Source organism: Protomyctophum parallelum, assembly GCF_964188405.1.
Source record: "Protomyctophum parallelum genome assembly, chromosome: 22".
In the NCBI taxonomy this organism is placed as follows: Eukaryota; Metazoa; Chordata; class Actinopteri; order Myctophiformes; family Myctophidae; genus Protomyctophum; species Protomyctophum parallelum.
Window position 1 is genome coordinate 22,368,254 of NC_139714.1, and position 26,774 is coordinate 22,395,027.

At 44.2% G+C, this 26,774-nt stretch overlaps 2 protein-coding genes across 3 annotated transcripts; both read left to right on the plus strand.

Moving 5' to 3' along the window:
- Positions 1-193: 193 nt before the first annotated feature.
- On the plus strand, positions 194-6,402 carry LOC310853364 (methionine aminopeptidase 2-like). Its single transcript, XM_083757677.1, has 11 exons — positions 194-385; positions 1,034-1,132; positions 1,706-1,768; positions 2,346-2,448; positions 2,784-2,945; positions 3,202-3,383; positions 3,510-3,604; positions 3,707-3,803; positions 4,679-4,782; positions 4,875-4,990; positions 5,211-6,402. The coding sequence occupies exons 1-11, from the start codon at positions 229-231 to the stop codon at positions 5,461-5,463; spliced, it is 1,431 nt and encodes a 476-aa protein (XP_083613803.1). The 5' UTR covers positions 194-228; the 3' UTR covers positions 5,464-6,402.
- Positions 6,403-10,551: 4,149 nt separating this feature from the next.
- On the plus strand, positions 10,552-24,691 carry usp44 (ubiquitin specific peptidase 44). Of its 2 annotated transcripts, XM_083757520.1 has the most exons (6): positions 10,552-10,631; positions 13,644-15,388; positions 17,851-18,049; positions 18,203-18,308; positions 20,871-21,115; positions 22,693-24,691. In XM_083757520.1, the coding sequence occupies exons 2-6, from the start codon at positions 13,781-13,783 to the stop codon at positions 22,815-22,817; spliced, it is 2,283 nt and encodes a 760-aa protein (XP_083613646.1). In that variant the 5' UTR covers positions 10,552-10,631; positions 13,644-13,780; the 3' UTR covers positions 22,818-24,691. The 2 variants fall into 2 exon arrangements, 1 of the variants encoding a protein (XP_083613646.1); XR_014568760.1 differs by lacking the exon at positions 18,203-18,308 and having other exon boundaries at positions 22,693-22,830.
- The last annotated feature ends 2,083 nt before the right edge of the window (positions 24,692-26,774 follow it).

Sequence of the window (26,774 nt, forward strand, 5' to 3'; positions counted from 1 at the left end):
TTCCTAACATCTGATCGGTGGTGTAGAGCCCCGCCTACCGTATCCGGTCATTTTCACGCTCACATCACATGCACGCATCGTTTCCGTATCCTTTCCTGACCCAGACCGGATCAGCAACCATGCAAAGTGACTTCGAGCCCAGCCTACTCTCAGCTGAATCGGCAAGTTTCCCCCAGACACTGCGCCCCCATAAACCATTGCGCTTCCTTTTCCTTAGCGCCTGCGAACATGGCGGATGTGGTACAGGAGCAGGCACCGGACCAGAAGCCCGAGGAGGACTCGGTCCTGAACGGCGAGGCCGACGAGAAGGAGGACGCCGACCCGGCCGAGGAGACAGCCAAGAAGAAAAGGAAAAAGAAAAAGAAGAGCAAGTCTGCGACAGCAGGCAAGAGGCTCAAGAGCTCATAGTAGTAGCTGACAGTCTGACTCTGATATGCTAGCTAACTAGCTTGGCTACTTCCATGCGGGGTTGACGGAAGAGTACAGTCAGTGTGTGCCTTATTATGAGGCCTTATTATGAAACACACATGAATGCATGAAACGCATGGATGCAAAACACAGGCATGACAAGAAAAGCCGTAGTAGCAGAGATCCACACGGTTTAGCCTGTCTGGTCTCCGTGGCAGTGCCAGTGGCGCTGTTCCTCAGCCAAGTTTTCAAGTTTCATAATGCGGGCTCATTACCACAATAACAATAATTATTACGTCATTAAATACGCCCCAAATATTAGATAACACAACCGCCGGAGAGCAAACGAGCTTGTGTGAAATGCACTGAATCGGCGTTTGTATAAGCCAGATCTTGGCATATCCCAAGCTCGCAGTCTATAAGTGAAGCGTAAGTAAATAGGAATTAACGTTGCATTACTGTGACGGACAGACTGTACAGTTAACTGGGCTGCTCCATGCGCCCTGTCCCCTCACTTTATTCTGTGACAGTTAACAGTAACACAATTACTTAAGTTATTGCCCAACTTATTTGAATACTTATATGTGTGATTTAATCACTCATGCTTATATTGTGTGTGTATAAGGTGTTGCAGCTACTGAGGGAGATGGAGTGGCCAATGTTACCAAGCAGTTGGAGCAGCAGGCACTAGATGACAAGGAGAAAGAGGAGGACGGAGAGGATGGTAATTGACCTGTTAACATACAATACAGTACACACACCACACAGCATTGTATATGATCAACTAAGGGGCTGTGTCCACCAAGATGTTTACCTGAGTGCAGTGCACTCACTGCACTGTAGCACATGCTTTTAGTTGGGATCAATGGGATCACTGCGTTTTTTGGAAACGCCAGCAGCCCTAGTTGCTGAGCGTTTATTTAGCGCTGCCCGTTGACATCTGGCGTTTTTATCCGGCATTTGGAAGCGTTTTTAGCAGAGTGATTTGCATTTTCAGCTGGGATAAAAGTATACTACACCACCGCTCATCCGTCAAAAAACACTTGGGTGAGGTGCTGACATTAGCATGGTGAACATTAACAAAAGAAACAACAGCAACCGCATGCACACTCACTAACTGCAAGTATCCCAAAATGTTATTGCAAGCTTTCAGTCATGTGTTTTCAGCTGGGATAAAATGCTTTGGCGGACACACAGCCTGCGATGATGAGGAACACATGTCCTAGATGAGGTACAGACCTCGTACAAAGGTGTTGCTGTGTTACAAATGTTTTCTTAAATTCTATAATGCCCTCAGATGGAGATGATGGTGAAAATTCGGCAGGGAAAAAGAAGAAGAAGAAAAAGAAGAAGAAAGGACGTGAGTTGGCCAAACATTAATTTTTGGATCAAGAGCATTCTGCTGATTGACTTGACGAGCACTAAAATGTATTAAGTGGCAAGTGCCCCATCAGATGTACATATAGCCTTTTTGCATTGCTCCGGGTAGAATAGCCCTCCTCCGTCACCACCAGTGATGTGATTTCTAAATCCAGCTCCGTTGAGCCTCCATTATAACCCGATTTTCAAAGCGCCGTATCTCCAACGGTTAGAGAGCTGTCCATGGTGAGCCGGCACGCACCCGACGATTGCAAATCATTTGTGATTTTGTATCTCATTGCTGAGAAAATGTAGCTGGTTGTTCTGCTAGCTGTGGGCTGTGTTGTGTGGCGTCGTTCCACTTCCGGAAGTCCCCACCTTCCTGTTTAACCCAGAAGGACAACAAGCTCCATAGAGTGGGCTTGGACTGGCGGCCCCTGGGGCAGTACAACCATGCTAACACTAGGGGCAGCAAAGGAGTTAATGCTTAAGGCCTAAGTTTAATAATGATCTATGACATTGACTTGATTACAAACCTTTATAATGCTAGTTGATGTTAATTATCTATTTTCCCACAGCTAAAACTCAGACTGACCCCCCATCTGTGCCAATCTGTGATTTGTACCCAAATGGAGTATTCCCTATTGGACAGGAGTGTGAATACCCCCCCTTGCACGATGGGTAAGGAATGCATATATACACACACACACCACCAAACACACCAACAAAACATTTGTCTGGTCTGGTAGCGAAGTGAATTTGCATGTTCTGCTTCCCATTGAGTTAAACTTCGAGTTGTCTTCTCTCACTAGGAAAGCCATAATGCAATGACGGCCAATAATCATAACCACTGAAACGAACTGCAAGCCAGCAAACTGATTTTCGCATGAGTCATCATATTGCACTTCCAACATTCAGCACAACAAGATAACAATTGTTTTTCCTGCATTCGCTCATGTGTCAACCGACTCAACCATGTGCCCCCACTTATGTGTAAATTCTGTGTCGTTTCTCAGTCGTAGCGCAGCATGGCGCACCACCAGCGAGGAGAAGCGTGTGCTGGATAAGGCCAATGAGGAGGTGTGGAGTGACTTCAGACAGGCTGCCGAGGCCCACAGACAGGTCCGCCAGCATGTCCGAAGCTTCATCAAACCTGGACTAACAATGATCGAAATCTGGTGAGGCTTATATATATATATATATATATATAAAGTCACTATTATTCGAGAGGGAAGAGAATGTAACCTGACTCCGCCAGATTGCGGCAGTAGTTCCTCCAGGGGTCTGTACTAGTAGTATTGTGCATGACCATAATCGAGACATGGGCAATGATTCAGCTGGAGCATTCTGATCTCTTAATTCCGTTTTCTCATACTGATACTGTATTTTCATTGCATTTAATTATATTGTATTCCTCTGTGTATCCCTATAAAGTGAGCGGTTGGAGGACTGTTCTCGCAAGCTGATCAAGGAAAACGGACTGAATGCAGGCCTGGCTTTCCCTACAGGCTGCTCTCTGAACCATTGTGCTGCCCACTACACTCCCAACGCAGGAGACCCTACTGTCCTGCAGTACGATGATGTCTGCAAGATAGACTTCGGCACGCACATCAACGGTGCGACTGAACACACACCCACACATACTCCGAAATGTTGCGTGTTGGCATGCAGAATCCGATAAACGGCCTCAACAGCTAATACTAAAACCTGTGTTGTGCTTTGGTGATGTTGGTTGTTTGCAGGGCGGATCATCGACTGTGCCTTCACCGTCACTTTTAACCCAAAGTACGACAAGCTGCTGGAGGCTGTGAGAGACGCCACCAATACTGGAATCAAAGTATGGTGGCCAGAAACACACCCACGCAATGCATACATAAATGTGACCTGATATTGTTACTGATCTGTGGAATGCATAACGTTTTTTTGTTTTGTTTTACAGAACGCTGGAATTGATGTGCGTCTGTGTGATGTCGGAGAGGCAATTCAAGAAGTGATGGAGTCGTATGAGGTTGAGCTCGATGGGAAAACGTATCAAGGTGCGTTTCTATATACATGTACATCTACTGCAGGAACCACTATGGTGGCCTATTGAGAGTCGCAGTCCCGCCCCCTTTCATGACAACGAGAGACCCGGAAAATAATTCCCCGTTCATTTTCCATAGACTTTTCAAAAAGTATTTATTTGAAGACGTTCACAAGACGTTGGACAAAGCCAACTCGAGTGGTGACAAATCATGACAATAAACACAATGTTTGGGGCAGATCAAATAATTTGTAAGAAGAAAAACAAAACAAACAGTGTTGTATCCTGCCTTTTTTTCCCCCTTCTTTCTAATTATTTTATCAGCCCAAAACATTGTGTTTATTGTCATTTGTCACAACTCGAGTTGGCTTTGTCCGCGGCCTAAACGTCTTTATATAAATACTTTTTGAAAAGTCTATGAGGAAAATGAACGGGGAGTTCTTTTCCGGATCTCTCGAGGGGCAGGACTGCGATCAAGGATGCAAACGCATTGAAGCTTTTATGTAAATATATATGTAGGTTAACCAAATACCCACACGCTATAAGGACAGTTTGCGTAAGCTAATGTTTAAAACTTGATATTGCTGTTTAGTATGTAGCACTATTTTCTAATGTGAAATCTACTACTGTACATGAAATGAAAAGAAAGTGATCAAGACAAAAACATCATAAACCAGATTAATTTCTTCAGCTATTATGGTTTTGTTGAAACCCAACACAATGCATAACTGCAGTTTTGCAGACCAGGTGAAACTGTCACCATGTTTCCCTGTTCACATTTGATTTATCTTTTCATCTGAGCTTCTGATCATAATAGCACTTGACAGCTAACCGCACATTAATCAATTAGATTAGTTACTAAATGTATCCAATTCCTTCTATTTGCAGTGAAGCCCATCCGAAATCTGAATGGTCATTCAATTGGCCAGTACAGAATACATGCTGGCAAGACTGTACCAATTGTTAAGGGAGGAGAAGCAACAAGGATGGAGGTGTGTAAAAAGCAACACGTATATTCATACAAAGTTAATTTAATGCAGACCAGTTTTTGAACCCTGTGTCACCCTTTGTCCCATCCGCCCAGGAAGGAGAGGTGTATGCTATCGAGACGTTTGGTAGCACAGGAAAGGGCATGGTGCACGATGACATGGAATGTTCTCACTACATGAAGAATTTTGATGTTGGACATGTCCCCATCAGGTATTTAGTTTTTGACTGTGCTCTGTACTGGGCTGGCTGTGTTAAGATTACATTTATGGTCTGTATTTTGTTTTAATAATAAATAATTGGGAGGAAATGTGGAAGGGCACACGTCTACTCTAAACTAATAGATCTCATCAGCAATCAGTGTTACAGTAAAACACTTTTTCACACTATGGTCATGTTATGTCTTACTTCCATTTCCCCCTCTCTTCTCCAGGCTCCCTAGAGCGAAGCACATGCTGAACGTGGTCAATGAGAACTTTGGCACACTGGCCTTCTGCCGCCGCTGGCTCGACCGTCTCGGTGAGACCAAGTACCTGATGGCACTGAAGAACCTGTGTGACCTGGGCATCGTGGACCCCTACCCACCCCTCTGTGACACCAAGGGCTGCTACACTGCTCAGTTTGAGCACACCATCTTGCTCAGGCCCACCTGCAAAGAGGTGGTGAGCAGGGGTGATGACTACTGAGGCCTCCACCCCCCACACACACACACACACACAACCCACTCCCACCCTGCCTCCCGACACACACACACACACACACACACACACACACACACACACACACACACACACCGCCTCCAAACCCCAACTACTACTACTACAGAAAATAAAACACACCAACATGGGCCTGCACTCTCTGGAACAAGAGACATGGTTTTAAAAACAGGAAAACAGGAAACTGTTCGCCTCTGCACCTTCTGTCAAATGGAAACCGTACAAGATACCAAATGCCACTGAGTACACTAAAGTACCCACAATGCATTTTTCAGCACCACTTCACAGCTAGCGGCAAAGAGGGGGACATGGCTTTCTTGGCAGTGGCTGAATTTTGTATCATTTGTTTTTCAGGTGTCAAGCGAATGTTAAAAACAAATGAAAAGAGATAATAAAAGTAAACAAGCTTCTGCTGGAGGAAGCATTTCAGAATGCTTGTTTCCACCAGCATGCATACAGGTGTGTCCCGCCAGTCTGCAGTGGACCTCACGTTACTACATGATCTTACAATTAACTGTTAAACAGTTTCACATATAAAAGTTTCTCGGATATCTCATTTTGATATTTTTCTTTTAAGTCCGATTCCTTGGAACCACTCTAAGCCCACTGTACCCAGTGCTAAGTACCATTGGGTGTAGGATGTGGTCAGGCCAAATGTGTCAAGATGTTTTCAAGTTTCTCCCATCTTTATAAAAACACCATGCATCTACGGCTGTACTGTACGTTTGGCTTCTATCGCAACAGGAGAGCACTCTGCACTCCAGCCCTCCAAGTACTTGTTTCTTTGATATTTGTAAAATATCTTTGAAAAGGCTGCCGTCACCATATGTTTCTGATGTACTACTTCATTTTCAAATCCCTAAAATGTTTTTGTAAGGAAAAAGTGATTAAAAATAATCTTGCTCTCTTTCCAGGTCTTATGTGAAATACTTTCTGTTGGTGGGTGTCTCAATATGCAGTATGCCAAACAATTTGAAGATAACCAACAGAAAATGAAAGGTATATTCAGTGATTTCACTTAATTCAAATATCACTACTTTTTTTGTTTTGTGATAATCCTTCCTACTATGTAGTGTGCTGACCATACAAGGAGTTTCTTCCTGTCCCCAGTTAATCCCTGTGGGTCAAAAAACCGTAGGTTTCGTTTTTGGCTAGGTGGCCCAGCCTTCATCCAATCAGGATAGAGAGTTCTGCATGTTCTCCCCGTGTCCCTAGGGTAGGTACCCTCACAAAAAACATGCAGTAATGCTGGTCACTAAACTGTCTCCCCCTGGCCAGCCGGGGCGCTTAATGGAGGGGAAAGGAACTGGTTGGAATAACGTGTTCCTTCCACGCGCTACGTCCAACCAGGGAAACTCCCCCCTGTCAGATGTAAAGGAGCAACTTGGACACTCGGGCATGAAGGAAGCATAAGTTCAAGTCCGTTGCTCTCCCCTTGTCCCCCATATATGGGGACTAGGTTGGTGGAGGGTGTGTAGAGCCCAGGATCACATTAGATGATTGACACGGGTGAAAAATGGGTTACAAAATCGTGGGATAAAAATATATATATAAAAAAAAAGGATAGAGAGGGGCCTTCCATCCAACCATGATCAAGCGGGGGTGGGCCTTAGTGTGTGCTGTTGGCCTGTTGCGTGTCCCCCCACTGTAGTGCGTGCATGTGCACATCTTGTTACCGGGTCGGACCGTTTTTTTTCCAAATCACTGAATGCTCCTTTAAGTAAAACAGTTGAGTACTTTTTCCACCACTGCTTTTAAATCTTTTAAAACCACATGGAGAAAAACAATTGGGGGGTGCAGTGACCGGTGTCAAGCCTGTCCGATCGCCGGTTGTCCAGAACCAGCACAAAAGCCTCTGCCCAGTCTCCAGACAGGGCCCAAATCCATTCTAGATCACCCTTTAATAGATCTCCATATATGGAACTGGCCTGTTCTGACATAACAAACACAATGATGTGCAACATTGCCCTTTATTAGCTAATTGATCACACCTGATCCATCCCCCAGTGGGCTCTGTTATAGTACCTAATCATTCCAAAGAAATTAATTAAAAAAGCCCACCCCAGTTCAAATATTATTTTGGGGCGTCTCCAGTTTAAATATTATTTTGGGTGTGTCCCCATCCCCAGTTCCAATATGATTATTTTGGGGGGTCGTGCAGCCTTAAAATGTCCAGAACCATTGGAACAAACAACTTTTTATGTAGTTCATTATAGTTTTGCCATAATGCAGGGCTTGTCCTAGTTCTCAGTCCTGGGGACAGATTTCAGTCCTGAGGACATCAAGGTCATTTAATGAGATCAGTGCAGATTTGCAAAAAAAAAAGAATCTGTCTTGGGATTGTTTTTGGCTTTAAGCCCTGCATAGTAAGAGGAGTTTATGAAAAGATATGAGGTAAACTAAGTAAAAGGTTCTGAATTTTCCATATAGGCTATATGCTACTGTATATTAATGGAGCACTTCGCCCATTGTCAAGCATAACTTGACACTTTCTCATTGGTGGGATACAGACAGTTAAGAAAACTGCCTGCAAATGACATCGATGGTGATTCTGAGCTATCAAAAACTACTTCTCTTTCTGTAAAATTAGCGTGCTAAAATAGAATCCGTTGCAAAAAAAAAGAAAGAAAAGGAAAAGAAAATGCTTGAAATCTTGTAATGCAAAAAACAGAGTGGCTCACAACCTCAGGCCTATACAAGTCTAAGGGCGCCCTTTGGCCTCAAAGTAGAGGCAAAGAAATATTGACAGTGTGTAGTATTACTAATTTACTAGACATCTGAAATACAGTACATGCTAGCAGTAAGACTGTCAGTACTCTTGTAAACAAGTGTAATGCTTTATGGTGTCGTCCACTCACAGTTAACAGTTTTTGCATTGAGTTGTGCTTGAAATGTAACTGTAATTCTGCAAACTGTTAAATACTTCAATCAATCAAAAAACTCACTACTGGTGGTGTAACCACCACTAGAGGGAAGTGTTGCCCTAAAAGCGAGGTTTAGTCTATGTGTTTAGTCCTAAAAGTTATCTTGTTGGAAACTGGCTTTCTAAAGTTATTGAGTACAGAGTAATTTCCTGGAGGAAATGTTGTACAGTATTCTGAAATAATGATTAACTAATACATTAGTTAAGCATTAGTTAATCATTATTTCATGAACCTAAATCTGCAAGTGTTACCCAATAATCTAACAGGGCCTTTCTGGGATATAGACGATTGATTACTGAAGATTTCGGAGAGACGGGTGACAGCCGGAATGTAGACGGCACCTGGGTGAGCAGTATGGGTTAGCGCCCCGGGCTGTGTCCTCCGTGAGGAGGAAGCCCAACAAACCTTGATGAGGCCTTTAGGAGGGCCATTATAATCCACCACTCCTGAGTGCAGGGCCTGGTACTGGTAGTCTGGTGGTGCAACGCACAGGTCCTGGGCCTGGTGAGAGCAGAAGTGGACCTGGTGAGACGTAGGAGGGGCCCAGTCAGGAGTCAACCCACAGAGCCTAGTAGTCCTTCCACGTGCCAGATTTTGGTTCTCCCAGTACCGGCAGAGTATTTCCGGAGCAACGGATTGTGTGGCCTTGCTCATTCCCTGATGGACTGATCAAGGGTAGCTACTGGGACGTAAATTGGGATTTGATCAACCCCGGCTGGGTCGCCTGAGTGAGGGGTATGATGGTGGAAGACCCGAAGCCCTGTTGACCTCAGGAAACATCACTGAAGATACGTCCCAGGTGCATCCATGCGATGTATTTTTTTTAAATAGTTATTCTATTTATAGTGACTCATAGGAATATACTATGTGACAACCAGGTATAGTCTGGTGACCACCGGAGAGACGGGTGACACCCGGAATGTAGACGGCACCCGGGTGAGCAATATGGGTGAGCAGAATGTGTCCTCCGTGAGGAGGAAGCCCAACAAACCTTGGTGAGGCCTTTAGGAGGGCCATTATAATCCACCACTCCTGAGTGCAGTGCCTGGTACTGGGAGTCTGGTGCAACGCACAGGTCCTGGGCCTGGTGAGAGCAGGAGTGGAACTGGTGAGACATAGGAGGGGCCCTGTCAGGGTTCTCCAGTATGGCAGAGTAGTTCCGGAGCAATGGATTGTGTGGCCTTGCTCATTCCCTGATGGACTGAGCCGGGATTTGATCAACCCCGGCTGGGTCGCCTGAGTGAGGGGTATGATGTTGGAAGACCCGAAACCCTGTTGACCTCAGGAAACATCACTGAAGATACGTCCCAGGTGCATCCATGCAATGTATTATTATTATTTATTTATTTTTAGTTAAGATAGTACTTATTTTTTTATTAATAAACACTGGTCCTTGGCGAAGTTGATGTAAAACAAAAACATGGAAATACGTTTTTTTTAAACTAAAAATACCTAATTAAACACAGACTATTGTTTACATCAGGGTCCACCATTTCCAATTCATCACAAGGAAGGGCAGGGTTATGTAGCCTATTACTACTACACGGCTACTACACCACACTACTCATACTATGCTGTACAGTCAGTAGCCTACTGTATTTATTATTTACTACAGTAAAGTTCCATGTGATGTAGCCTATTGTATTTATTATTTACTACTACAGTAAAGTTCCATGTGACACTATTACACTAATTACACTATTACACTACTACACTTATTACACTATTACACTAATTACACTTATTACACTATTAATACGTTGATTAATTAATAATAATAATTAATGATTAATTACACTTGAGGGAGCATAGGGCTGAAGGAACATAGGGCTGAGGGAACACAGGGCTGAGGGAACATAGGGCTGGGGGAACATAGGTATGACCCCTAGGCTACTTCGTGTGCAAATGTGCAATAAACCCATTGCCTTCCTTGCACTTGCAGTATTTGTTACAGTAAACTATGCTGCCTATAATACACTATTACTATACTATAATACAAAGTTGTCTAGGTTTGCATAAAATGCTTCAGGGGAGGGAAACCAACGTCATTATGTATTTATTAACATAATAAAGGAACCACACAACCTCTCAGCACAACATCAACAACAACGTCACTGAACGAGGACGCGCTCGAGCCAACACCACGCGACAAGGACCGACAAGATGGCGATCATTTCACGAACAGAGGAGTAAATGCCGTGAAGGATAGGCTAGGTATGGTATATGTTTTTTTTCAATGCTTCATTTTGTATTTACAACACGTTCCTTAAATGTATCGTGCGAGTAGCTTGTTCTTTTTTTTCTAAACACACTTGTGTGTTAATTTATCAGGAGTGCGACGCCTCGCCAGCACAAGAACTTGTCAGGATTACCGTAGTTAGCTTAGCCTGCAGCTAGGCTAATGTTAGCAACAAGGACGTGCTAATCTCTTGCCGTATATGTTCATGTCACACTCATATATATATATTTTTTTTAAAGCGTCTGTTTTTGAAAAGTGAGTTACAATTTCGAGTCAACGTAGGTAACTATGCAGTGAGTTAAACCGCGCGTGACATTATGTTTAATATTCAGGTGTCAAGTGTGTTTGAATCTTGGTTTGAATCCTCAATTACAGGCTAGCTGCCTTAATGACAAGTTTTCTGTTTACGTAGTAGTTACACCATTTAGCGGACACATTGTAATTTTGATGTTTTTTTTTATTTGCGCAACTGAGAGACCATGCTTGGTGACTGAGGAGTGTCTGAGTGAGGATCTTGTCCAATGTCCAGCCTCGTACCCACCATTACAGTCACAAGGACACCCTGGGCAAAGGCGCGATCACTGGCTGATAAGATTCTAGTAATGTGGAAATCCTGAAATTAGTAAAATTACATGCACTGTATTAGTGATTTCAAGTACATTTTGATAAGCATTTGGCCACGGACCCCCATTTGATACGATGTTTTACCTCGGGGACCCCAATCTACAAATGATCATGTGAACAAATGGACAAATTGAACCAAATGGACTCTTATATATAAGAGTAGGTAAATTTGCTCAATTTATTTCCATTTGTACAAACTGAGTTACAGACCAGTAAGGGTCCATTTGGTTTCCGATTATCAACCACTTAGCTGGGCCTTGGACCCCCCCCCCCCCCCCAGGACCCCTGGTCACCCCGGACCAAAGTGGACTGTGACATTGACACACTTGACAAAACAAACTGCAATCAAAGCAGAAGACCATAATGGAAACAAATCTGTGACATTGTTGTCACCTTTTTAATAATGGTCACCTTTGTGTTATGTGCTCTTGTTAAACTCACTAAATTAAATCACTTTCAGTCTTGGCCAGGGAAGTGGGAACTACATGTTTTACACATGTATGATGATGTGTATTTAACATTTATGTAAAGCTATCATGATGAGGATAATCTCAGTAGTGTAATCTATTGAGATAGTTGTGACAGACATTACAATCATGCGACTGTACCACATTACTTACTTACTTAGGCCTTTGTATTCCTTTCGGAACATAGGCCATTGATGAGTACCACATTGATCTCTAGTAATCATCAAAAATAGCCTTTACTTTACTTACTTTATTTGTTTATTTGGACAGGACAATGCATATTAATGGACGTAAATACACCGGATATAGCACAGTTGCTAATTTTCAACTTGACGTGAAACAAAATAAATGATAGTTTCCTCCATTTGGCTTGTTGTGATATGATCTAGTTATCAAATTACAAACGTCTAGTTTTTTGCTGGGGCCGGACTTGGGCCCGTCAGAGAAATGACGATTTATTTATAACACAGAAGCAGCAGTCTGGAATGGCAACACATACTCGTAAACACACCCACAACTGTGCAGTGTGCATTATGCCCACCTGCATTAGCCAAAATGCTTTTGCTCACACACATCATGTATCGCTGTTGATAGTGATTTTACTGTGACACACTGTGGTTGTAGCGCTGTGAAAGATAAATCATTCTGACTGGAGATTTCTGAATGTAGGAGCCTCAACCTGGCTTCCTTGCCTACATGTCTCACCATCTATCAACACTTTCTCTTGTTATCTGGACCATTTTATAGCTGTGTCTTATCCTCCCCTCATAATACCCTTCTAAACTCTCTGCAAAGGTAGTCCAGTACACAAACAAAGGGAACTCAGCCCTCTTTTTAATGGCCAAGCTTAAGTACTCTATGTGTTTTTTTTTGGTGGCTTTCGCCTTTATTATTATTTTTTTTTATAGAGGGACAGATAGTAGGCTGACAGGAAATAGGTAGAGAGGGGGGGGGGGGTGGCATGTAGTAAAGGCCATCAGGATCGGGAGTCGAACCCGCGGCACACTGCCAGCCAAGGTGCCTGAGCCACAGCTCAAGTACTCCTGGGGGTGGTGGTGGGGGTTAACTTGATAGGGTTCAGTCCACTGAAGGACCCCTAGTTTCTCAGCTGTAGTGCCACATAAATTGTAGAAGGGAAAAAGGAGATACTGATAATAAGATTATACTGCTACTAGTACTCTTCAGGGACAGAAAAGCCCAGAACTGCTCTCATGATAATGCTTTAGTTTTGTGTGTGCAATGTGCATGCATTTTGTAAAGAGTAAAGTCTGAATGTGTCTCTGTTGATAACTTCACCCAACACCCTGGCATACATGTATCACACTGCCCACAAACAAAGATCACGGTTTACTGTTGGTAAACTCTTGTGAAACTCATCGTACATCATTATCGCCTACTTGTCTTCTTACTGACAGTTGAGAGTTGAAAGCCTCATATATATATATATATATATATATATATATATATATATATATATATATATATATAAATGTTTGTGTTTACTGTTTACACTATGATGTAACATTGTCCATTCATTGTCAATGGAAATGTATGTTTGTAAAAGTTTGTGCACACACTAAAAGATGGACAATAACCCTAAGAATCAATATGGATTCTGTTTAAGGGTGCATGAATGTTCTGTTATAACGAAGTTAATCTCTGTGCCCAAATCATTATTTAGACTTTTTTTATGGGCTTCTATATATTTACAGCCTGTGAAACTAAAATAGCATAATTACATTTTCATTTATATAATCTGTTAACTTGTAATACATTTTGAGTCACTTACAAAAGACTCAAGTCCCTGTTCCATTCCTTAACAATGAAATCACATTGTCTAACCCATACCCCTTTCTCTCTCTCTCTCTCTCTCTCTCTCTCTCTCTCTCTCTCTAGATAAAGCCATGCCTCGGTAGGATCCACTTTCTTAGCTCGCCATGGTCCCCATGGTGATCTGAAGCCACTGTGAAACGTGGACACTCAAACCTGGTCACTTATTGACTGAACTGTTGGCTAGGCAGGCGTGTGTGTAAATGGACAGGTGTAAACATGTGGGCCGGCTGCGGCTGGCCCCAGACCACTCCATTCTCAACCCGCAGAAGTGGCACTGTGCAGACTGCAACACCACAGAGTCTGTATGGGCATGCTTAGGCTGTGCCCACGTGGCGTGTGGGCGCTACATCGAGGAACATGCCCTGCAACACTTCCACCAACAGCGCCACCCGCTGGCCATTGAGGTCAACGAACTGTATGTTTTCTGCTACTTGTGTGATGAATATGTACTCAACGACAACGCCACTGGTGACCTCAAGCTGCTTCGCAGCACACTCGCTGCCATTCAGAGCCAACACTACGAAGTCACCACCCGCAGTGGGCGCATCCTCCGCTCTGCGAGTGCTGCCGCGGACACCACCATGCCCTGTGGTGCGGGTGAACTGCAACTGCGGGACGAGGATAGGATGTTCACTGCCCTATGGCATCGGCGTAGATCACTTATGGGTCGCGTCTTCCACTGCTGGTTCGGACTCACCGAGGGCGGGAAGAAAAGGGAGGAAACGGAGGAGCGGAAAAAGGAACTGATGGAGAGGAAGCACGCTCAGCACGCTTTGAAGAGGCAGCAGCAGCACAATTTTGAGAGTGCCCCTCCAAGGAAGAGCCGGCGGTTGTGCAGGAAGAGCGAGAAGGCTGCCGAAGCAGCGGCAGCTGCTTCGGCAGGTCAAAGAAGTGTTCGCCTTGCTTCGCGTCAGGTAGGTATTAAAGATACATGCCTGACGCGCAGCAAGGCGAACACTTCTTTGACCACATGCAGACCCAGAACTCAAAAACCAGCTCCGCCTCCTACTCCCGCTCCGAAGAAATTGGGACGACCCAGAACAGCCCAAATCCCCACTCCGAAGACTCGCACCCCTTCCTCCTCCACCGCTAAATCCAAGGTCAGAACCTCCTCAGCACTCCCCCGTACTGCCCCTACCCCAACACCTGTCCGCCGCAAGCCAAGCACCAAACAGGGTGACTCGCCCGTAAAGCGGAATCCCACGGTCACTCCTGGTGTGACGGGTTTGAGGAACCTGGGTAACACCTGCTACATGAACTCCATCCTGCAGGTGCTCAGCCACTTGCACGTCTTCAGGGAGAGCTTCCTGCGCCTGGACCTGACCCAGGCACTGGAGCTGCTGGCTTCTACTGTCCATGGCCAACTGACGGGGAAAACCTCTTCCCAGTCTCCCATGGCTCAACGGAAGGGTCTCCAGGCCAGCTCAGGCTCTGGGGCTGGGCTAAGTGGGGGGGCCTCACGGGCTCGCAGCATGGAGCTGATCCAATCCAAAGAGCCCAGTTCCAAGCACATTTCACTGTGCCACGAACTGCACACCTTGTTCCAAGTGATGTGGTCGGGCAAGTGGGCGCTGGTATCGCCTTTTGCCATGCTCCATTCTGTGTGGCAGCTGATTCCCGCTTTCCGAGGCTACGCCCAGCAGGACGCCCAGGAGTTCCTGTGCGAGCTGCTGGACAAGGTGCAGCATGAACTGGAGAGCACCGGTAAGCACACGCCCACTGCAGGAGTGCCCCAGACGCAGAAACGACTCATCAGGCAGGTTCTCAGTGTTGTCAACACCATCTTCCATGGCCAGCTACTCAGCCAGGTATGATAAAACACATACTGTAGACTCTCTAGTCTCTACCATTACTGTGGAATCCTTAGTGCTGTCTGGCTTGTTCAACACACACACACGCACGCACGCACACGCACGCACGCACACGCACCATATCTGCCTACCGACACAATTCAATTTCAATTCAAGGGCTTTATTGGCATGAGAAAACATACGTTTACATTGCCAAAGCAAACACACTCAACATAGCATATTATTTTAGTGAAGCTCAATCATGCCAGGTAGTGTGCTGGGATTTTGGGAGTAAGGCTGCCTGCCATCACCAGTTTTGAAGCCTCTGTGTAATTTGTAGTTATTTGTTTTTACTAGTAGGTCTTGTAAATAGATTAAAAATAAAATCATGGTCTGAAAACATTGTTTGTAGTTGTGTACACATTTATAAACCAGTGGAAGTCAAATTATTATAGTCTAAATGAGGACTGTGGGCCCTGTGAATGAAGAGAGGACAAGAGACTTAGTGTCTACTATGAGAGGCTGAGTGCAAAACACTCACACCTGCTTCCACTGAATAAGTGGCTGTGTGTGTGTGCTTGTGTTTCAGCGGTATATATATGAGCCCTGTGCTTAGGGCATCATGGCATTGACTCGGCTGCTTTTGGGTTTGCCGTCCCTAACAATGATGATCATCATAGCCCTTTCCTTTTCACTGCTATTTTATAGAGTTGTCCCGATACCATTTTTTTCAGAACTAGTATGAGTACTTAATTTTTAGTACTCGCCAATACCAAGTACCGATATGATTACGAGTACTTTATATTTTTTTTGAGTAACCACTTATTTGACCCCCTTTTTCTCATCTATGCAGATGTATCTTTGATCTACCCAGTCAGTTGTCATTTATGCTTGTAGATCGGCTGTTTATGGCGATTTGCTGCAGTGTTGGGGGGTCAGATTGGCTGCCGTTGCATTCGTTCAGCCTAGTGTCAATTGGATGTTTTTGTACTCTGGTCAGAGTATCGGGGCCGGTTCCGAGTACAGAGTACTTGAGGGTGGTATCGGCCCGAGTACCCGGTAATACCGGATATCGGAACGACAACTATTTTATATAAAATTGCAAGTCTGGGAGGGAAAACGGAATGAGACATTAACAATGTGTGCTCCCTGCCCAATCTGTAGCTATCAATTTACTATGTGTGCAATTTGTGGACGAAGCCACCCAATTAGCTGCACTATACAAGCCGATTGTGCACGCTGGGTCTTAGGCTAAATCGCGTATTTTGATCGAACTTTATTGACACATCACATTACAAGTAACATGGGTTAAATTCTTGTTTGTGCAGGCTCATCATTGCAGTTAAAAGAAAAACAAAGTGCATACTACATGACTAATCAACATGTTACAACAATATGTATGCATATAACACTAAACAAGAGACCAATTCAGTTCAGTCTGTGCAGTGTCACCAGACCTAGTTCTTGTTCAGCAGTATAATAGAAACTGTTCAAGAGTCTGGAGGTGCTGCTCTTGATGCTCATGTAGCGTTTGCCCGGCCGTGGGCGTGGCAGTGGCTTGAACAGGCTATGGCTGGGGTGATGGACGACGTCCCTGATAATGTTTTCAGCCGTAGCCACACAACGTCTCTCGTGTATTTCCTGGAGCGGGGGAAGCTCCCCTCCCACGATGCGATGTGCTGTTCGCACCACCCCTAAACGGCTATAGTGTAGATTCTGTCTGAACACAAACATTAAATGCCGTTGACAATGAATTGAGAATTTGCATCATACTGTATGAGTCTGAGCAAATCGGCTGGGTTGTATGTCGGTGGCACCCCTTGGCCAATTGGACCACCGTTCTTGATGATTATGTACGATCACGGGTGTGATTTCTTTTCTTCCTAATACACATCTGTCTTGCATAATGATCAAAGACGTTGCACAGTATTTTGTCCCAAAGGGGCTTCGGTAAAAAGGCGAACGAGCCTAAGACCCAGCGTGCATACTCTGAGTCTGCTCTGGATATTTTTTAATCCGATTATGGTAAGTCTCCTAGCAAGTAGCAACCTAGTATCATTCATACGTTGGCAAAGAGCGGCATCTATCGTAAACCGCTGAAAAGACCATAGGACGCAATATTGCGTGCTTGGCAGTCGAGCGTTTGATTTGATGAAAACTAATATGACGTGCTTGGCGGTCAACGTGTTTTACTTTTCTTTATATGTTTTGGGGCTTTTCAAATGCCTTTCTTTATTGATGGGTAATAGACTCACAGGAGATTCAAGATTCAACCCATTTTGACCTGGGAACGATTCTACAAATGTCTTCTAAATCCTGATAGTTTTCTGATAAAAACCTATGTTTCTTTCTATGTCAGTGGTTTTCAAACTGTTTCATGTCAAGGACCCCCAGAATTACCCGGAACGGGTTAGAAATGGTAAGGCTACTACACTGTCTCTCCAGGCGACTTCTCATCTCTCTTTCTTGTGTACATCCAGGTGACGTGCATGGCATGTGACCATCGCTCCAACACTGTGGAGTCCTTCTGGGACCTGTCCCTGGAGTTTCCAGAGCGCTACCACAGTAACAGCAGGGAGTCGGCCGCGCAGATGTCGTGCAAGCTGACGGAGATGCTGGCCAAGTTCACGGAGACGGAAGCCTTGGAAGGCAGCATCTATGCCTGTGACGAGTGCAACGGTGAGTTGAACAAACAAGGACACGCACACACGCACACAGACAGACTGATGCATTTTCTCTCAATAGAAACTACCTCAGATTGCAATAAGTGTTGAGAGTGTCAAGACTTGGAAATTGTGAATTAATTGATAATGTTTCCTCCTGATTGTGCAGCCAAGCGCAGACGGCTGTCCTCCAAAGTAATCCTGACCGAAGCAAAGAAACAGCTGATGGTGCACAAACTGCCTCAGGTCCTCCGTCTGCACCTTAAACGCTTCAGGTATGCCAACATTACACCAAAGCCCGTGATCCTATTGAGGAGTTCATTTTGATATGAGTCATCAATCTATCATAAAAAAGCCTGACCTAGTGACACAAGAGAGTTAATCAAGTAATTAATGTATTTCAATGGAAGGATGTGCCTATTAGTGCTTGACAACGTGGCAGAGTGGTGCGACACAGCCGGTGTTTTTTGTTACAGCGGAAGTGGTAGAAAAAGTATAGGACATGGGGGCGATTGGGTAGCCACCATGGAGAGTAGGGATTTGAATCTTTGCGGTGCGTCTGGCTCGGCCAGGCGTGCATACGAACACAATTGGGAGGGAAGCCAGTCGAGGTCAAGGCTCAGTCGCAAACCCCTACAGTTTGGTCATGTTGCATGTACAGTGGGGCTCTGAACTGAGAACAATAGAGTTTACATACATGCGTTATGTGCTCCAGGTTATTATGGTCTGAATACATCAGATTATTTCTTGACACTTTGGCAATACTGTCTACATTCAAGTCAAAAACATAATGGGGTTGGTACAGATGCTGGTTAGCAAATCAATACCATGACAATCGTGATGGGATTAAAGTGACCCCAGGACATCATAATGCAGTATATTCGAAGGTATTACACAATTTTACAGCGTTGCAGGACAAAATCACTCACCTTAATATTACCCGCAACATCGACCTGTTCACTCAATTCAGAGAAAACACCTCCAAAGATCGCACTTCTAATGGAAGTGGACGGTGGGGGGAAACATTTCATTGACGGACCACAGCGGAAGCGAGCGCTGCCTACTACTTTGGTAGATATTAGCGAGACCATTCTGAATCAATAAAACACCCAATCACGTCAACGGCAGGAATCAACAACACTAGGAAGAATTGTCATTAAGTGTTTTTTATTTTCTTTATTATACATACTACATTTTAGTCGTATCAATTGATTCTTCCCCACACAGGCACACACACTTGTGTGCTGTTGTACCTACAGTATCCCACTGACTCACCTGCCAGTGAGCATCCCCTCATCGGGAGGACGAAGAGCTTTCATCCTACTCCTCCCGCCCAACATCTCACCCTCCCCGCCTGGCTTCCCCTATCCCAAACACTGGCCAGTTGTTCCTTTAACCCATTCTGAACGGGCACCCATTTTGGTGTCAGCATCATGTTATGCTTTAGCTATTTAAAAATAGCAGATCTACAAGCTCATATCGCGCCACCGAGTGGCGCGATACGAGCTTGTAGGTCTGCTATTTTTTGAAAAATCGAAGGACGACTGACATTTTTTAGAATCTGATCTCAGGTCAGAATGGTTTCATCAGACCAGTATGTGTCCGGCGGAAACCTTGTTATGAATCTGATCTCAGGTCAGAATGGGTTAAGCCCTAACCACACCAAAGGGGTCACCAATCAACTCCTTGGGTCCAAACGGTTGCAAGGAGTTAACGCTAAAACCGTCTCGCCCCTTTGGTGTGGTTTGGGCCATTGAATTCCATGCGTTGAATCACTAGGGACGACGCGTGTCAACGTGCAACAGGACATATCACACCGCAGGGACAACGCTAAAACCGACAAAGACGCTCGACAAAGCCGGATGCACCATGATGGATTCGAACCTACAAGATCCGCAGTGGTGTGCAGGCATCTTACAGTGGTCAAGATGCCTGCACCACCCGAGCGCTTATTTTACTGAATGTTTATTTAAATATTAAAAGAACGATGGAAGTAGAGCTGCACGGTTATGGCTAAAATAATAATCACGATTATTTGGGTCCATATTGAATTCTGTCTAACAGCAGTGTATGTTTTGAATGTTTACAATGGGATCTTGGGGATGAATAGTTGCTGAACCCCCTTTAGTGTTGGAGTTATCAAAATCGGTATCGAAACCGAAATTCTATTAATCACGCAGCACTAGATGGAATACTGCTCTGTCTTATGTCTTTATAAATTAAAGATGTATTATTTTGCGCTACCAGTATGGATGCTTCGTACGTCAACATATATGTCAACATTGAAGCAAACCAATGCTGATACGGTTTATCATCTGCCGAAGATAAAAAATAGTCCTGCAAGTTAACTCCATAGACTGCATCGCTGCCCGAAAAGAACAGATCTACCAGCTATCTTTGCCTTGCAATTCAACGTGTTGATGGCTTGTAGATTTGCTGTTTTCAAGCAAGCAACACCATTGTGCAAGTATAAATAAAAATATTATTTATGTTAAATAAATAATTTAATTGGAATGTGCAAGGAAACGTCTGTAAATAATAATTTGGAAATGTCTTAATCATGATCTTGCTGTACAACGCCTCAGTATTACCCATGTGCCGTTTTGCCTGGAGGCGGTCCACACAGGGCCACCGTGACTCTGCGACACCAGACTTCTTATTTTGAGCGCAAACATTAAAAAATATATATGAATGTATTGGCCACCATTGCCACTGCTTCATCCTAGGGGAAACACTGGTATTGCTGTGATGGCCTAATGAACCACCTCAAGGTGATCTGAGGTAGCGAGTAAAGCACACGGATAACAGCTGCTGCTTGTTTTTGTGGTTGGTTACAGGTGGTCTGGACGGAACCACCGAGAGAAGATCGGCGTACATGTCCGCTTTGACCAGCTTCTCAACATGGAGCCTTACTGCTGCCGTGAGGCCCGTGACCCCTCCTCACCCAAAAGTGGTACTAGCAGCCCCACGGATTCACTGAGGCCCAAACACTTTATGTACGAACTCTCCGCAGTGGTGATGCATCATGGGAAGGGCTTTGGTTCTGGCCACTATACTGCCTACTGCCGTAACACAGAGGGGGGTGAGTACATTCATTCATTGTTGTTGCTCTTGATGGTTTGTGTAATAGGTTTTTTGGTCTGTATTTTTCCTTTTCCGCTTAAATTTAGTGCTGCAGTGACGTAAATAGGTTTTCAATGTAATGGGTTGTGCGCACTACAGCTGGTGGTAGCAGTAGTGAGTTCCTCCTTCTGCTTCCCATCTGGACTCTCTCGGGCAGAGACAATGTGCTCCGAACCATTTCTGATCAGAGCAATATGCGGCCGCTAAAGTTGGAAACAACACGAGACTGATGACATTGAAGCTGTGCCACAGCGCAAATGTAAACGCAACCTAACGAGACTACAACTCGAGGTTATTATGGAGATTTTTGTCCCGCTGCTTCCGGACCGGTTCATCGTTTCTGCTTGAGAGAGCCCGCAGATGCAGGCAGGAGGAGGGAACTTGTGAACTCAATACTGCCACAATGTGGCCGAGTCAGGTTACGTGGGACCCAGGGGTGGTCTTTTAGATGGGTCCCAGGGGCATTTTATGAAGTCATATTTTGTCATTTTTACAAGTTGCAGCATTTAACTCCCATTTCATCTTGTATGGTTATAATGTGGTTATATTCATGTAGAAAATGTACCTGAAAGAAATAAACACAATTCCAAATCTGACAACTTTAATATTTGCAAAGTATTATGCAAACAGAACAGTGTATATAAAGTAAATTAAATCGCACATAACATAAATAAAGTAAAAAAAAAAGAAAGTAAATAAAATACTTTGTGGCGCACTCGGTGAGCTAAATAAAGTATATGGTGCATTTATGCACAGCTCAAGTCTCTCATTGTCATATGTCATGTCACGGAAGGGAGACGTCTCGTTTCACTACTCTGCTGTTCTGCTCAATCAAGTGACCATACAGAATTTGGTCTGAGCTTGCGCAAAATGGTGCCGCCCGGATGTTATCATTTAGATTGTGTTTCTATGACTAATATCTATGTGGATTTCATATCGTAGGATGAAGTCGGATGCAGCCATATGCAAAAAAAAAAGAAAATAAAGTTTAACCTCTCAATCGAGTGCGTATGTGACGCAGGGATATTTGCATCACTGGGGCTGGGTGATATGACTCCCGGACAAATTGTTTCTCAGTATCAATCCTTGAGAATGTGGTTGAAAATTATATCATTCTATGTATGGACTAGCTAGAAACGGTTTTCCATATATTAGTTTGTTTAATTATGCATTTCAGTGTTGCACCTCCTTTACCTTTGAGGAGTCTTTACCTTTGAGGACTTATCTTTCTCTTATTCTCTTGTCTTTGGACCAATTCTACAAAGACATGATGAATGGTTGAAGTCGTCCTATAACACAACCTTCAATTTCACATTCTTAACGCAGATATTCAACACGAAATCTTTGCAGGGGGGGGGGGGGGGGGAGAGGGGGGATTTGCAGGGGGGGGGGGGATTAAAATTTAAATTTGGCCATGTTTGTGCATCCCTAAATAGCTCTAAGTTATGTATTGCCCAGCCCCACTTGAACTTCAACTGTCTTTATTGCAGATGAGTGCATTTAAAGTTTAAATGTATCTTCTCGATTCTCTTGCAGGCTTCTGGGTTCACTGTAATGACTCTAAGATGAACGTGTGCTCTGTGGAGGAGGTGTGCCGTGCCCAGGCTTACATCCTCTTCTACACACAACGTGTCACTCAGGACAAAGACAGGCCGCCGTAGGACCACAGTCCACTGCCCGCCTCCTCTCCTTGCTGTATCTTGGCAACCCAGTGAGCACCACCTCGCTCGCTCGTGACTCCTCCCTCCATTTCTTTGGGCATTTTATATCCTGGGAGGATGTTTTTATTTTTTTATTTTATTTAATTTTTTCAGGGGTGGGCAAACCTTAGGACTCCATTTAAACATGCAGTTCTGCTTTGCGAACTGTTGTATATGGTGTTTATATGTTGGTGTTTGTTATTATGGTAAATAATGGTGAAAAAATTGTTTGATAGTGTAAAGCTGTATTTTATAAAGAGAGTATCAGCGACAGTGTTTCAGTAGCAGCCAACAGACTTTGGCCAGGTGTGATAATGTACAGGTGTCCTCTATCCAGTAATGGAGGTGTATTCGTAGCATTAAACATCCCGATCACAAACCGGTGCATGGCCAACGGGCTGTCGAATTCATATTGTATGGCAAGACAAAATGACAATACTATGAATGGCGGTATGAGGTTAGTGCCTCTTTGAGTGTAAATACTGTTAATCAGTTTTAATCAAGTGAACATGTTCTCAGTCACTTTAGTTTGGCAACGCCAGACTGGATGTAGATGTAATTTACTATGGCCGAGTGTAGAAGTGGTCTCCCTGTGCCATAGACATTAGTGGGTGATGGCTATAGCTTGCCCTCTGTTGGGTTATTGCTGTAAGAGCTATCATGCTATCCCATCCGTCTATATATCCACTAAATCAAGGGTCTTCAACAGAGGGTCCAGGACCCCTAGGGGGTCCTCAGAGTTGCTACAGGGGGTTTGTCAAATCTTTGTTTTTTGAGGGGCGCTAGCCCCTCCTATATTCAGCGATTGGTGTAGATTTTCATCTTACACAAACATTAAATTCCCATCGACAACGGATGGAGAATTTATGTCTTGTGTCTGAGCAAATCGACATGTTGCAACATGATGTACGATGATCACCCCTCACTTCACACGGGTGTGATTCATTTTTTTTAACATTAACCACTTGAACCCTAGCATTGCTATTCTGAGGGGAACATTAGCCGAAAATAGCTGATCTACAAGCACACAACACCTTGGGCATTGTGAGCTTGTAGATCAGCTATTTTTGGCTAATATTTTCAGATGTGATAAAGAAAGGAAAAGAAGAAAAAAAAAAATTACACAACACTGATGATTTTGAGTTTATGAAGCTATCTTTGAAATTTTGAACTAGTTTAATCTGCAACACAATTTTATACTAGTGGGGGTCCCTGCTTCATCTCCCTCAGCTAAGGGGTCCTTGACCTGAAAAACTTTGAAGACCCCCACACTAAATGACTATGGAGTAGGTAGCATTTCTGCTCCGACCCAGCAGTGTTTGCCCACCCCTTCCCCCTCTAGTACTGTCTGGTCTGTCAGTTAACATTTTGCGATTTGTTACTGACCTCAAGCCAAAGCAAAGGGGAAATAATTGGAATCGCTCTTCAGTTTTTCCCCTAATGTTTTAACTTGTGCTGGGAGTGCTTTGTTTGTTTTATTTTCCATCCTCGACTGGTGGATGAAAAAATGTTTTAAACATTTCCAAAGGGATCTTTTTCTTTTTTAATGCTGCCACCTTATCTTCCTCAGAATGTAACAAATGTAATGTTTTTTCTTACCAGAGGGGAGGGTATATTCATGATCTCTTAACGGAGACTAGTGTTCTAGAAAAGTGCCCTTGTTGTAAAAGTAAATCTATTTTTGTAGTTCGTTCGTTTTTTTTTTTTTTTTACTCTGAGAGGTTTTCATATCAGTTCATGATGGTGGTAAGCTGCACACAGTCCCACCTAGGCTAGGATTTAGAGTGAATGTATTTTTATACAATCTTTTCCCAGGGTTGTTCCCCCAGACCCCCCCCCCCCCCCCCCCCCTGATAACCAGTTATTCAACACAGAGCACACTAGCCAACAACAGAATAAAAAGGAATTTTGAGAACCGAACGGATGATCTTCTAAAAGATTATAAAATTATATCGGCCTACAGAAAAACAAAAACCTTAAAGATTATCTAGTACACAGCAAGCTAAAATAAATCAACACACCAGCACGCCAGGGACCAGAATACTTCAAACCCAAACAATTAGTCAAAAATAGAACTACAAAACGTGTGTTAGAGATTAAACAACAAATAACAACCAGAACCAGCAACTGCATTTACTTAATCACATGTGAAAAATGTGGTTTACAATATGTCGGAGAAACGGGTAAAACAATAGGTACAAGGCTGGGACAACACAGATACAATATTAACAATGGAAAAAAGACAACCACAAGGTTTGTGCAACATTTCATGGCTCACGGCATTGAAGCTCTAAAATGCGCTGGACTTCAACACAATCCCAACTGGACAGTAGGACAAAGACGTTTTAATGAAAAACAGTGGATTAAGAACCTCAACAAGGATTTTCCTGGAGGCTTAAACATGCCTAAAATCAGATCTTGAACACAACAAAAAGTTAAACTCAGGATTAAACTGGAGAAATCTAAAAATTATTGGATCAGACTTCCTTCGGATACATGGCGAATGCATTTATTCCTTGCATTGTGCACTGAAGTTTTATAATCCCCCCCCCCCATCCCCCCCCCCACACACACACTTTTTTTATGCCTTTATTGATAAGATGAAAGTAGACTGACAGGAAATGGGAAGAGAGATGGGGGTGGGGCATAGAGTATTAAAAGGATAGAGACTGATCTGGCGCGAAGCTCCGCCCCCTCCGCTATTCATGTCAGTGGAAGTTGCTCAGTGGCGTTTTGAAGCACCCGGAAAGACCGTCTACTTCCGCCTTTTTTCTTCATCATTTGGGCACCAAATTTTCGTGCCCAAATGCGGAAGTGCAGCTGGGCTTTAACATTGGGTGCTCTGTTGCACAGGGTTTCCTCGTCATGAATCCACGGTTCCGCCTGCAGTCCTTCCTCTTACCACTAGGGCCCAGCGCTTCAACGTTGGAGTGCCTCACTGGCCCCTTGGGGTGGGGGGGGAGAAAGACACGCAGTAAGGGCCATCGGGAGTCGAGCCCACGGCACGCTGTCAGGCTGGCTCAGCAGCCTAAGCTAACCGCTACATTTTCTCCTCTAGTTATTGCCAATTCCCCATGTGTACATGGGTCCCTGTTGCCTCCAACCTCCTCGCTGTTGGGCAGAGGAGGGTGTAGACTACCAGCCTGGGTGTCACTGATAAACATAGAGTTGCCAGTCACGTCTTTTCACTTGATGGCAATGAAGAATGTAATGTATACCCTAGAGCAGTGGTTCCAAAAGTGGGGTCTGGGGATCCCTAGGGGTCCTTGCGAGAGTTCCAGGGAGTCCCCAGCTAAATGGTAGTTAGAAACCAAATGAACCCTAATGGGTCTGTAACTCAGAGTGTACAAATGGAACCAATTGGACCCCTCATTCAGGTCAAACCGAGGGTCCTTGAAATGAAAATGGCCATGGGTGGCATATATTGTCTAATGGGGGGTCCACAGGCTAACGAGTGTCAATTTGGGGGTCTTTGACATGAAAAAGTTTGGGAACCACTGCCCTAGAGATGCCCTCCTGGCTGAATTGGCTGACCAGCAGGGATCAATAGTGCAGTGAAGAGGACACACTCCCTCACTGGTTTCCTCACCAGCGAAAACTTGCCAGTTGAAATGCCCGGCAAACCCGGAGGCATTTCTGCCAGCAGATCTCTGCGGTAGTGGGTGTCCTAGAGTTGTTTTTAAATAAAATAAGCCAGTTTTAATGGTTTTTATATTTTTATACTGGGTGGTCCACGGTGGTGGGTGTCCCAGAGGTTTTAAAGTATTAGAAAAGACTATTTTGTCCTCACTGAATATTCAAACTCACCAGCAGTTTTGACAGGACTTGACAAGAGATTTAAAAGTTTTCCCTTGTGTGTAACTTTGTCTACCAGTGAATGTGTGTGCATACTGTATTTGGTTCTGTGCACCCCTTTAA

Coding starts and splice junctions, on each gene's coding strand:
- LOC310853364 (XM_083757677.1), top strand. CDS start 229: ATGGCGGATGTGGTACAGGAGCAGGCACCGGACCAGAAGCCCGAGGAG. Junction 1,769..2,345: donor GAAAAAGAAGAAGAAAGGAC/GTGAGTTGGCCA, acceptor ATTTTCCCACAG/CTAAAACTCAGACTGACCCC. Junction 3,384..3,509: donor CTTCGGCACGCACATCAACG/GTGCGACTGAAC, acceptor GGTTGTTTGCAG/GGCGGATCATCGACTGTGCC.
- usp44 (XM_083757520.1), top strand. CDS start 13,781: ATGGACAGGTGTAAACATGTGGGCCGGCTGCGGCTGGCCCCAGACCAC. Junction 18,309..20,870: donor CTGCACCTTAAACGCTTCAG/GTATGCCAACAT, acceptor GGTTGGTTACAG/GTGGTCTGGACGGAACCACC. Junction 21,116..22,692: donor CTGCCGTAACACAGAGGGGG/GTGAGTACATTC, acceptor ATTCTCTTGCAG/GCTTCTGGGTTCACTGTAAT.